The following is a 13,079-nucleotide window of genomic DNA, read 5'->3' on the forward strand; positions in this document are numbered from 1 at the left end:
TGCAGGAAAGGATGTCTCGAGGCATGGTACATTGGGGAAACCATGCAGACGCTATGAAAACGGATGAATGAACACCACTCGACAATCGCCAGGCAAGACTCTGTTCTCTTCCTGTCGGGGAGCACTTCAGCGGTCACGGGCATTCAACCTCTGATCTTCGGGTAAGCGTTCTCCAAGGCGGCCTTCACGACACACAACAGCGCAGAGTCACTGAGCAGAAACTGACAGCCAAGTTCCACACACATGAGGACGGCCTAAACCGGGATCTTGGGTTCATGTCACACTATCGGTAACCCCCACAGCTTGCCTCCTGGACTTGCAGAATCTCACTGGCTGTCCTGTCTGGAGACAACACACATTTCTTTAACCTGTGCCTAATGCTCCCTCCACTCACATTGTCGGTATCTTTAAGACCTGATGGGCTGTAAAGATTCACATTCTAATCAGTATTCTGTAACTTGATTTTGTATCTCTGTATGCCCTGTTTGAGAGCAGATATCCACTCCATCTGACGAAGGAGCAGCGCTACGAAAGCTAATGGCATTTGCTACCAAATAAACCTGTTGGACTTTAACCTGGTGTTGTTAAAACTCTTACTACGATCATTTAAAAACACCGATAGAAAAGCTGTACAGTACTTATATTTGATAGTGACAGATTACTATCATTGCTTATCACAGAGGAATTGCATTTTCCAAACTACAAGATTGCTTTAAACACCAACCTAATGACATATAACAATTCTATTTACAGCATTGCAAAATTTTTAATATGAATTCACATGAAGCAACTTATGGTCGCAGGTAATGTATTACAGGGCTGGATTTCCTCAAAATGTAAGAATTCTTGCCATTGGGACAGAAAGTGGACAGCATCGTGGGTGTCATTTTACCGGTAGTGGCCAATTAAGGGGCTCCTCCATGGGCCATGGAGTAACCACAAAGGAAGGCTGTTCCGGGGACAAATTGTGTGGCCACCAGGGTTTACCTGGCAGTCTCTGTGTGTAGTGGAATGCCAGTAAAAAGCTCGTGGGAACAGAAAGTGACCTTTAATTGGTCCTAATGTCACTCAGTGGAGAGCCACACTGCTGAGGTTCCCGCTATTGTAAATAAGCCATGGCAGCAGGAAAATGTCCGTATGTCACACTTTCACGAGGTCCCATGCCTCCCAGCCTGTCTCCGAAGGGCAGGGAAAACTCAGCCCACATTTTCTTCCTAAAGAATTTATTAAATTCCCCAATACTGTTCATACAGCATCGAAAACAAAAATAGCCAAAAACATGTTTCACTATATACCCAGTAGATGGAGCAAAGTGGAAGTTGTTGAATAAATTTCAAAGGAAAGTCTTCCCTATCATGGGTGAACATTTTCACCATTTTTAGTACCACAGCTAATAATGGGGTTGGTGTTGGAGCAAAATAAGCTAAAAAAGTCAATAACTAAAAACTGCAATTCCTAAGCAGCTTGTGATATTTAAAGAGTAACACCAATTGTGGTTTATAAAACTAAGTCAAAAAAATTGGCTGGTTAAATTTAAACTGAATTTAATCATTTGTTCTTTGTTACTTTTCGAACACATTTACAATCATGCACCAGGAAGGAAGACCAGTAATGCAAAATACACAATGAGTTCCCAGTAGATTACAGGGTGAACATTTTGTTCGAAATGTAGGGTGACGCACAAGACTTTAATTTCAATGGGAATCAGGTTACAAGAAAAAGATTTTTCTACAAGTAAGTTTTTGCAGACTAGAAAATCCAAAATAATTTGCAATTGTGATTTTGCAGATTCCATAATATTTTCACATTTACATAGATTCAACCAACAAATCTTATCAATGATTTTGGACTTTTCTTTATTTGTTACTTTCGTTGCTCTAGTTACTACTGTTTTATTCATTACAGTGGTTTCCATAGTCACTGTTATTGTGATATTCAATAGAATAGCCTTTGAAATATATATGTGGTCATAGTTTATTCTTTTCTTAACAGACATTCAACACCAAAGTTAGGTGAGAATAATATCTATGTTGTCCTTTGAATGTAATTGTTCAAACTAAGTTCAGTGTAGGTGGATTGAAGTATTACTTTGCATGAGCATGTGAACTGATACATACTGATAAAGAAAATTAAAAGAGACAAATATTAACAGCACAAGCTCCTTTAGATGAGATATTAGTTTGTTTCAAGATGAAACATATGTTAGTGATAATTTAGATAATTTAAATATAACGACAGATAGTAAGGGTTTCTATAGATAGTTAAACAAGAAAAGAGTTTTAAAAAGTGAGCAATGGTCCTATAGAAAGTGAGTCTACAGAAGTAATAATGGAAAATAAGGAGATGGCAGATGAGTGAACAGCTATTTTGCATCAGTCTTTACTATAGAAGATGCAAATAACATCCAGAAATAGCTGTAAATCAGGAAATGGAATGTAAGGAGGAACTCAGAGTAATTACATTCACACCAGAGAAATGATGTTGAGCAAATTGTTGGAGCTGAGACTCCAAATCCCAGGTCCTGATGGACTTCATCCAAGAGTCTTCAAATAAGTGGCTAGTTAATGCATTGGTTTTAATTTTCCAAAACTCCCTGGATTCAGGGAAAGTTCATTGAATTATAAAATAGCAAATGTAACTACTCTTCCAAGAAAGAAGGGAGACAGAAAACAATAAACTACAAGCCATTTAGTTTAACATCTGTCATAGGGAAAATGTTAGAAGTTATTATTAAAGATGTGATAGTAGGACACTTAAAAAAATTCAAGGCAATCAGGCAAAGTCAACATTGTTTTGTGAAAGGCAAGTCATGTATAACCAATTTATTGGAGTTCTTTGAAGGTGTTACATGTGCTGTGGATATTGTAATAATTCAGGTTAGGAACTCCAAAGTGTTTTATGAAGTCCACTTGGATCATAATTTTTACACTTTGAATTTGGTCAGGGTGAACATGAAATATTTCATTTCAGGTATGATTAAAATAACCCACTATGGGGGCTTTTATTAAACAAAGTTTATTTTAGAATACAGTTAACATGTATAGGAAGAAAACTAGCAATAACTTTTACCAATTACAAACAAGAAAAAGAAAACAACTATGATATAGTATAACCCTTAATAGCTAAATACCATTCCAACGAAACAAAGCCTTTGCCACAGGTTTAGCACAGAAGATATGCATGCTCACGTGATGCTGGAAATTGGATCTTTGGGTGGAAAATTGAAACTCTGACTTCCCAGTCTTGTAACTTCAAGCAGCCCTCTGGATATACACCCAGAACGGGTTGAAGTCAGAACAGCTTCCCAAAACACCAGGGAGAAACTCTAGGCAAGCTAACCACCAACAACAGATTTTCTACTCCAGGAAGTCCAGGTCCTTACTTCCAGCTAACAGCAGAACTTCCAAAACCAGGGAGAGAGAGAGAAACACTTCTTTTCAGCTTGATGTCCACCCTGTTCTAAACTAAAACTGAAAATGAATCCTTAGCTTTTTTCCTGGGGTGGAACCACCTGACTTTGACTTGTCAATCAATCTTCCCCCTCACAATGCAAGGTCATAAAAGATCCCAGAGTAAAAATAAACAAAACCCAATTTAAGCCATTGAAGGAGCAACAAAATGACTTCTAGCAGCCAGCCTGGCAATAATGAAAAAAAAAACTGCAGAGAACATGATTTTTTTTTTAAAAAATCCTTAAAGGTACACTAGCGTCACAATATACTGCATTTAAATTTCCAAAAGGTATTTGGTAAGGTGCCACACCAAAGGTTATAGCGGAAAATAAAAACTCATGGTATAGGGGGTAACTTATTGACATGAATTGAAAATTGGCTAGCTAACAGGAAACAGAGAATATCCATAACTGAGTCTTTTTCAGGTTGGCAGGATGTAATGAGTGGTGTGCCAGAGCAATCAGTGCTGGACCCTCAACATTTTTACAAATGATATAAATGACTTGGGTGAAGAGACTGAATTTAGCTAAATTTGCTGATGACACAAAGATAGGTGGGAAAGTAAATTGCAAAGAGGATGTAAAGAGCGTACGACATAGATTAAGTGAGTAGGCAAAGATCTGGAAAATGGAGTGTTTTGTGGGCAAATGTGAAATTGTTCATTTTGGCAGGAATAATAAAAAATAAGTATATTATTCTAAATAGTGAGAGATTGCAGAGCTCTGAGAGTCAGAGGGACCTTGGTGTTATCGTGCATGAATCACAAAAGGCTAGGATGCAGGTTCAGCAAGTAATTAGGAAAACTAATAGAATGTTATCATTTATTGTGAGGGGAGTTGATTAGGGAGGATATGCTTCAGTTATGCAGGGCACTGATAAGATCAGATCTGGAGTACTGTGTACAGTAATGGTCTTCTTATTTAAGGGAATATTAGAAACAGTTCAGAGAAGGTTTACTAATATCAGGAATGGACAGTTTATCTAATGATGAAAGGTTGGATAGGTTAGGCTTGTATCCGGAGAAGTTTAGAAGTGTAAGAGATGACTTGATTGAAACATTTAAGATCCTGTGTGGTCTTGACAGAGTGGATGTGGAGAGGATGTTTCCTCTTGTGGGAGAATCTAGAACTAGCGGTCACTATTTAAAAATAAGAGGTTGCTCTTTTTTTTCTTTGAGGGTCATGAGTCTTTGGAATTCTCTTCTTCAAAAGACAGTGGAAGTAGAGTCTTTGACTATTTTTACGGCAAAGGTATATAGATTCTTGGTAAGCAAGTGGATGAAAGAATGTGGAGTGGAGGTTACAATCAGATCAGCCATGACCTTATTGAATAACGGAGCAGGCTCAAGGGGCAAAAGGGCCTATCCTGCTCCTAATTTGTATGTTCAGATGTATCTAACACTAGAAGTCTCTCATTTATTGACGTCATCTACAATATAGGTATTTGTGTTAACAAATAAAGTAAATCTAAAATGTTAAAATATACTAATAAAATTCTGGATTGATTAGCATTTGATTTTAAAGCACAAAGTGCAGAAAACAAAAATTCAGAATCTAGCCTTTTAATAATTAGTTAACTAAAGCTTATGACATCAATAGGTTCAGTCATTTCTTTACAAATACGGCAGAATTCTATTTCTTTATGGTAGATTGGAGTCTTGAATTGTGGCCTGTCTATTTTTTTCAGTGCCATTCTTTCCATTTTAACACATTAAATAAAATTATAGTCTACCAAATTGCTGGCTTTCTTCATCATCATTTTCTGTCTTATTTTATGCATCGGAGCTGATTATAGGTACTTTCCTATACAGTAAGAAATTCCCATGCGTGACATCAAGAATTGGGAGTATTTTCCAGAATCTACTTTCTCTACTCAAATGTCTGTTTTCAAAGTACCTGATACTGAGTGTGTGGGAAGGTAAAATTACAGAGTAACCCCAAAAAATTGTATTCCACGTTTTGGAATGGCCCAAAACTATTTTATGGCAAACTACTATAGTAACATGAATTAATTTTATCATCACAAATCTATCAGTAAATTAGTAATGTGAAAATATCAATTATTGTTTCAGAGGAAGAATATCTTGCCACATATATTTCAAAACATATTCTAATTGTAATTTGCTGTTTGTTGGGTTTATTCATTTATTATGGTGAAAATGTTACTTTTGTAGGTTGAAGACTTTCAGAAGTGCCTTAATTCTAGATCAATCTCTGTAGAAGATGTGCAATCGGTAAAGTATTTGATAGTGACATTTCAATATGCTTACATGTATAGCAGCATTTGAATAATAAAAAGTATTTTAAACAGTCACTTGCTCTTATAGAACATCAGTATTTTTGAAAAGAGAGACATGTTGCTGAAACTTTTTGTCTTGCAAGGATGCCAAATTTCAATTTATACCATAGGAGAAGAGACCATAAGAAATAGGAACAGAAGGAGGCCGTTCAACTATCAGCCTTGCTGCTATTTAATAAAATCAGGGCTGATCTAACACTCACTAAGTCCACTTTTCTTGCTTTATCTCCGTAACCCTTAATTCTCCTACTGAATTAAAAACTTTCGATCTCAGCCTTGAAAATATTTAACAACTTGACCTCCACAGCTTCCTGGGATACAGAATTCCAGAGATTCACCACTCTTTGAGAGAAGAAATTCTTCCTTAAATCGGTCTTAAATGAGTATTTCCTTATTCTGTGACTATGTCAAAAGGGTGCTGATTGGATGGCAAGTCGATTGGCCAAGGCATTGTCATGGAGAAAGCAGCATGAAACTAAAGGCTCAACGAACTCCAGGGTAATTCAATAAGGTGCAAGGCTTGAACATATTCCTTTTGTTAGCGAAGAATGGGTCCCTGTGTCTAAATGTTTGTTGCTTCTAGCAAATGTAAATCAGCCATGTTATGAGCTTGACCAATCTTAAATTGGTTGTTAGTACAACTATTAGTTCAAGATTTTTCAGCAAGTGCTCCCCAGTCTCAGAATCACATCTAACAGTTGATGTTTTGTTTTTAGATTTTCAAGCATGGGCTGGTTGATGCCTCATGCACCGTATGGTTGACTTCATCAGCAATTTTGTAACTAGGGTCCTTGCTATTTGCTCACTTGCAAGCTTGATGCAGAAATAGAGTGCATCAAAGCTATCCAATGGCTTCCCTAATGAGATTGCTGTTCACTGTGTATCATGCAAACTCACAAATGGGTCAATGCTGCCACTTTCAAACCTAAAAAGTGCCCGGTCTACCTCAGTTTGCGTGGAAAGGCACAGTATTTCAAACATTTGAATAACTTGTTAAGCAAGTTGTTTCAGGCTACTGCAATTGGTATACTTCACTTACAGGATGCTGTCTTCTGTCCAAAAACCCATTCTTCCACCACACAACTGAGCAACATTATTAATTAATTACAGTGCCAGATACATAGGCTTGTATCCCAAAGATTGGTTGAACAATTAAAGTGCAAGTTCCTTTGGTTGTTTGTAATAAGCAAAGTACAGACTATATAAAATGTTACTGTTAGATATGATTCTGAGATTGGGTAGGAATTGCTGAACAATCTTGGGTGTGCTTATAGCTACATTAATAACCAATTTAAGATATTCAGTTAAGCTCATCTCATAGCTCATTTACACATGCTTGAAGCAACATACATTCAGATACAGGGACCCATTCTCTGCAAACAAAAGAGGAACATGGTCGAGCCTTGTGCCGTTATTGAATTGCCTGGGAGCTTGGAGAGCTGGTAGTTCCTTGTTGCATTCTCCATGGCAACCCCCCCGGCCAATCAGAGTTGACTTTTTCTCCTGTAGTATAACTTGTGATTGTTTGAAATTTGACATTCTTGTGTTTGTCCTGATGAATGGAAGATGAAAGATTTTGACAACATGTCTCAGTTTACACAGCAATAGTAAGTATTTTGGTAGCCACAACATAAAAACTCTTTGCCAAAACTTGCTTATTGAAACAAAGTAATTTAAAAATACTTAGGGGGCGATTGTCCCACCAGGCGCTGATGGTACCGATCCTGGAAAATCAGCTTCCACCCGGTGCCAAACAGTTTGCAATCATCCTAGTCCCCTTACAATGGCGCAAACCTGATCGTGCCCAGAAAGGGCATGAGATCAATTAACATATTTAAAGTAGCATTAAAATGTGCATAGCCCATTCAACTAGTGCACGGGAGCTTCTGGCCTTCAGGTGCAGTGCGAAAATGGTGAGAATCACTACTGGTCTCCACTAGTGGAGATCTGGCGCAATGGCCATGCTGGAGGCATGGAGGCTGCTGAAGCCCCCAGGTGGTTGTGGCATGGTTGGGCAATGGCCACCAGGCAACCTGACAGTGTCATTTGGGCACTGCCAGTGTGCCAGTGGCAGTGCCAAGGGGTGGGGCCTGAGTGAGGGCTGAATCGGATGGGGGCTATGTATGGGGGTCATGCTGGGTGGATTAAGAAGGCGGTCATAATGGGGTGGGCATATCGGGGTCACGATGGTGTGGCTTGTCGGGATCAGGCAGGGGGACAAATCGGAAGAGCCCCAAATCTGGCGACTCATGTCAGGGATGGGTTGGGGAACATGCCGCCGATTTGGGTCCCAATGTCCTTGGGGGGAGGCATGTGGGATGAGTGTGGGATGATTGCGGTGCAGAGCGCACCTGAGAGATTGCCATGGATCGCTCTGTTATTCTTGCTGTTATGACACTTCATTTTTTGGGGAAATTCCAGCCTTAATATTTTCATCCTATGCAAAATATCAGAACTGATGGGCAAGATTTTAGCTCATTCAAACACTATCCACTTACACAGAGTTAAAATCAGGCCCAATACCTTCACAAAATATACTTTACAATATTAGATGAATATAAATATGTATGACATAAAATTTAATGTAACAAGTACAATTCAGCTATAAATATACTATTGTTACTTCAAATTTAATGGTGAATTCTCTAGTTTAAAATACATTTATTCTTAGCAGTGCATACCAAAGCACATGGACTAAACATGTCTGCTGAAATACATGCAGTATTATTTTAATCTGCTAACATATCAAAGGAAAATAAAGAGCTGCAAGATCTGAGTTAGAGACCACAATATCCCCAACAGTTATACACTATAATAATTGGTGGATGTGAGGGTGGGAAAACATAGTAAGACATTTTTCAACCTTAGTATATGATCTAAATATGTTACATAACTGGCAAATGGAAATTAGATGTATTTGGTATCATAAATTCAATTTTTAATTGTGAATTTTCACTCAGGAATTTAAGAAGCTGAGAGATGGCCAAGACAAACTAGAAAGGAGCTACATTGCAAATAAAGACGAGCACCGCAGCCTACAGCAACGCCGTTACCTGGACAAAAATATCACTGCTGGGGAGTTTGACCCAGATAGGTCAGAGTTAATCAAATGGGATTTGACATTTGTAACTAGAGTCACATTTACACTTTTAATGGGTTAAATGATTATGATGGTGTTTCAATATAATTGCAAATATTATGAATGAGTTGTTTTGAATGAGTGTGGTGAAAGTAGGGAGTTCAAACATTAAGACCCAGTGACAATGAAGGAACAACAATATGTTTCGAAGTCAGGATGATTTGTGACTGAAGAACATTAGAAATAGGAGCAAGAGTAAGCAGAGGCAGACTTAGAATGAAATACACAGCGCTGCAGCGAGGGGCCCCGGCCAATGGGGGGGGGGGGGGCAAGCTGGGAGGTGTCAGTGAGAGCACCAATCAAAGCTTGGTAGCTCTGAATTTACAGATAGGCTTATATCAGCAGGCAATTGAGAACAACATCAAGATCTGGTTACTTAGAGCAGGAAAACGCTCTCTCCAGTCACGAGGTGGTGGTGACTTGAGAGCAGTTTGGACGATCTCTTGACTGGTCTGAATTATGGCTGTCGAGTGGAACAGTGGGGCGACTCTTGACCCCCAGGTCAGGGTTAAGGAGGGCGGGCAATCAATCAAGCAAAAAGCAGAGGCCAGGCCAGCAGCAATAACCAAGGCAAGCCAGATAAAGCCAGCAGCAGCCAAGTAGCCAGCAAGGAGCATGCATGGTTCTTGAGGTTAGTAGATGCCAGTGTGGTTTTTGGGGAGCAGTGGGGTGACTTGACCCCAAGACCAGGGCTGAGGAAGGCAAAGAAACCAGGTCACTTTGGGCTGGGGCATGACATCACCAGGGGCTCCGGCATGGAGGCAGAGCACAGGGCCCCCAAAGTCTAAGCCCGCCTCAGAGTAAACTATACTGCCCCTCAGGCCTGCTCTGCCATTCAATAAAATCATCACTGATCTTCTATATTAGTTCCACTTCTCTGTTCTATCACCTTAATCTTTGATTCGATTAGTGCCCAAAAATCTATCGATTGTTTTGAATATGCTAACTGGCTGAGCAGCTGTGGCTCTCCAAAAAGTCACAGTGAAGATATTTCTGGTCATCTCAGTCTAGCCATCCTTATCCCTTAATTCTAAAATCTCCAGCCAGGGTAAAGGGGCTCTAAGCAAGCCTGACAAGAATTTGATATGTATGCGATCACCTCATTCTCCTATACTCCTGAAAGTATAGACCCATTCTACTCGAGCTCTCCTCATAGGATAGCCCTTTCATCTCAGGAATCAATCTAACATACCTTTGTTCTTCCCCCTCCAAATCCATCATTAGGCAGTTTTGTTCTCACTACATACCCAAGTATTTAGGAGTGGAGGAGTGTATTGTTCACCATCTCCCAGAAGAAAAGTGGGTCCCAAATAGACCAACCTTTTAAAAAACTTGCCACGTACTGATAACACGCTGGGAGCAGCATAAACAAGCTAAGGGCCAGACTTCCAATCCTCAGTGTAAAGGAAGTCCCTCCCTCGAGAGCTGCCAGCCAGCTTGATTGACTGGCAGTAGTGGGTGCTGCTGGGACTACAAGGAAATCCCCAGAGATTGTCAACGGTGCCCTGATCCAGGGAAGTTCCATGCTTCTAGGGTGAGAAGGGACCCAACACCTAAGGGAGGATTGGTAGGCAAGTTTTGGAGGCCACTTGGAGTGGAAGAAATGGGGGTAGCATCTTGAGGGGGAGGTGCTGCATCCCCCCCCCCCACTCCCCAATGCCATATTATGGGGCTCTAGTAACACATTTGACATCTGGGTGGAAGGCTGTACTTCATATACCCCACCGCTATGGGGAATGGGTTGGCGGTGCATTGACCATCCTACATATTTTATGCGCCAAGCTGCTGACGAAAACATGCCCAGCAGGAGGCTGTAAAATCTAGCCAATGTGTTCAAATCCAGACAATTCTGAAACTGTTGAAAGTCTCTCTGCTTATAAAGTTTCTATATGATTTATTTTGATTTATTATTGCCACATGTATTAGTATACAGTGAAAAGTATTGTTTCCTGCGTGCTATACAGCCAAAGCATACTATACATAGCGAAGGAAAGGAGAGGGTGCAGAATGTAGTTTTGCAGTCATAGCTAGGGTGTAATATGAGGTAGGTCCATTCAAAAGTCTGATGGCATCAGGGAAGAAGCTGTTCTTGAGTCGGTTGGTACATGACCTCAGACTTTTGTTTCTTTTTCCCGATGGAAGAAGGTGGAAGAACATAAGAAATAGGAGCAGGAGTAGGCCATCTAGCCCCTCGAGCCTGCCCCGCCATTCAATAAGATCATGGCTGATCTGAAGTGGATCAGTTCCACTTACTCACCTGATCCCTATAACCTCTAATTCCCTTACTGATCAGGAATCCATCTATCCGTGATTTAAACATATTCAACGAGGTAGCCTCCACCACTTCAGTGGGCAGAGAATTCCAGAGATTCACCACCCTCTGAGAGAAGAAGTTCCTCCTCAACTCTGTCCTAAACTGACCCCCCTTTATCTTGAGGCTGTGCCCTCTAGTTCTAGTTTCCTTCCTAAGTGGAAAGAATCTCTCCATCTCTACCCTATCCAGCCCCTTCATTATCTTATAGATCTCTATAAGATCCCCCCTCAGCCTTCTAAATTCCAACGAGTACAAACCCAATCTGCTTAGTCTCTCCTCATAGTCAACACCCCTCATCTCTGGTATCAACCTGGTGAACCTTCTCTGCACTCCCTCCAAGGCCAATATATCCTTCCGCAAATAAGGGGACCAATACTGCACACAGTATTCTAGCTGCGGCCTCACCAATGCCCTGTACAGATGCAGCAAGACATCTCTGCTTTTATATTCTATCTCCCTTGCAATATAGGCCAACATCCCATTTGCCTTCTTGATCACCTGTTGCACCTGCAGACTGGGTTTTTGCGTCTCATGCACAAAGACCCCCAGATCCCTCTGCACAGCAGCATGTTGTAATTTCTTTCCATTTAGATAATAATCCAATTTGCTATTATTTCTTCCAAAGTGAATAACCTCGCATTTGTTAACGTTATACTCCATCTGCCAGATCCTCGCCCACTCACTCAGCCTGTCCAAATCTCTCTGCAGACCTTCTACGCCCTCCACACGCTTCACTTTTCCACTTATGAGTATGTCTGGGCTGCGTGTAGTCCTTGATTATGCTGGCTGCTTTGCTGAGGCAGCGAAGTGTAGACAGAGTCAATGGATGGGAGGCTGGTTTGCATGATGGACTGGGTTTTGTTCACAACTCTTTGTAGTTTCTTGCAGTATTGGACAGAGCAGGAGCCATACCAAGCTGTGATACAACCAGAAAGAATGCTTTCCATGGTGTATCTGTAAAATTTGGTGAGAGTCATAGTGGACATGCCAAATTTCCTTAGCCTCTTGAGAAAGTAGAGGTGCTGGTGGGCTTTTGTAACCATAGCATCAGCGTGGAGGGACCAGGATAGGTTGTTGGTGATCTGGACACCTAGAAACTTGAAGCTCTCAACCATTTCCACTTCATCCCCATTGATGTAGACTGGCCCATTCTCCACTATGTTTCCTGAAGTCGATGACTATCTCCTTCGTTTTGCTGACATTGAGGGAGAGATTATTGTCGTCGCACCAGCTCACCAGATTCTCTATCTCTTTCCTGTACTCTGTCTCATCATTGTTTGAGGACCGACCCACTAGGGTGATGTCATCAGCAAACTTGAAAATCGAGTTGGAGGGGAATTTGGCCACACAGTCATAGGTATATAACGAATATAGTAAGGGGCTGAGGACACAGCCTTGTGGGGCACAGGTGTTGAGGATGATCATGGAGGATGTGTTGTTGCCTATCCTTACTGATTGCAGTCTGTGTATAAGGAAGTCTAGGATCCAGTCATAGAGGGAGGAGCCGTGCCCTAGGCCATGGAGTTTGGAGATATGTTTCGTAGGAATAATGGTGTTTTAGGCTGAGCTGTAGTCAATAAATAGGAGTCTGACATAAGTGTCTTTGTTATCCAAGTGTTCCAGGGCTGAGTATAGGGCAAGGGAGATGGCGTCTGCTGTGGACCTGTTGCACAGATAGGTGAACTGTAGTGGATCCAGGCAATTTGGGAGTCCAGAATTCATTTGTGCCATGACTAACCTTTCAAAGCACTTCATAATGATGGATGTCAGAGCCACCGGGTGATAGTCATTAAGGCACACTGCCTTGCTTTTCTTTGGTTCAGGGATGATGGTTGTCTTCTTGAAGCATATAGGGCCCTCAGATTAGTGTAAAGAG

At 40.8% G+C, this 13,079-nt stretch overlaps 1 protein-coding gene across 1 annotated transcript in view; it reads left to right on the forward strand.

Moving 5' to 3' along the window:
• aknad1 (AKNA domain containing 1) overlaps window positions 1-13,079 on the forward strand; it is a 79,681-nt gene that overhangs the window by 26,603 nt on the left and 39,999 nt on the right. Inside the window, exon 8 of the mRNA XM_078219183.1 lies at window positions 8,711-8,844. Coding sequence (XP_078075309.1) covers window positions 8,711-8,844 — 134 coding nt within the window. The remainder of the gene's footprint in view (window positions 1-8,710; window positions 8,845-13,079) is intronic.

Source organism: Mustelus asterias, chromosome 8 (genome assembly GCF_964213995.1).
Source record: "Mustelus asterias chromosome 8, sMusAst1.hap1.1, whole genome shotgun sequence".
Classification (NCBI taxonomy): domain Eukaryota; kingdom Metazoa; phylum Chordata; class Chondrichthyes; order Carcharhiniformes; family Triakidae; genus Mustelus; species Mustelus asterias.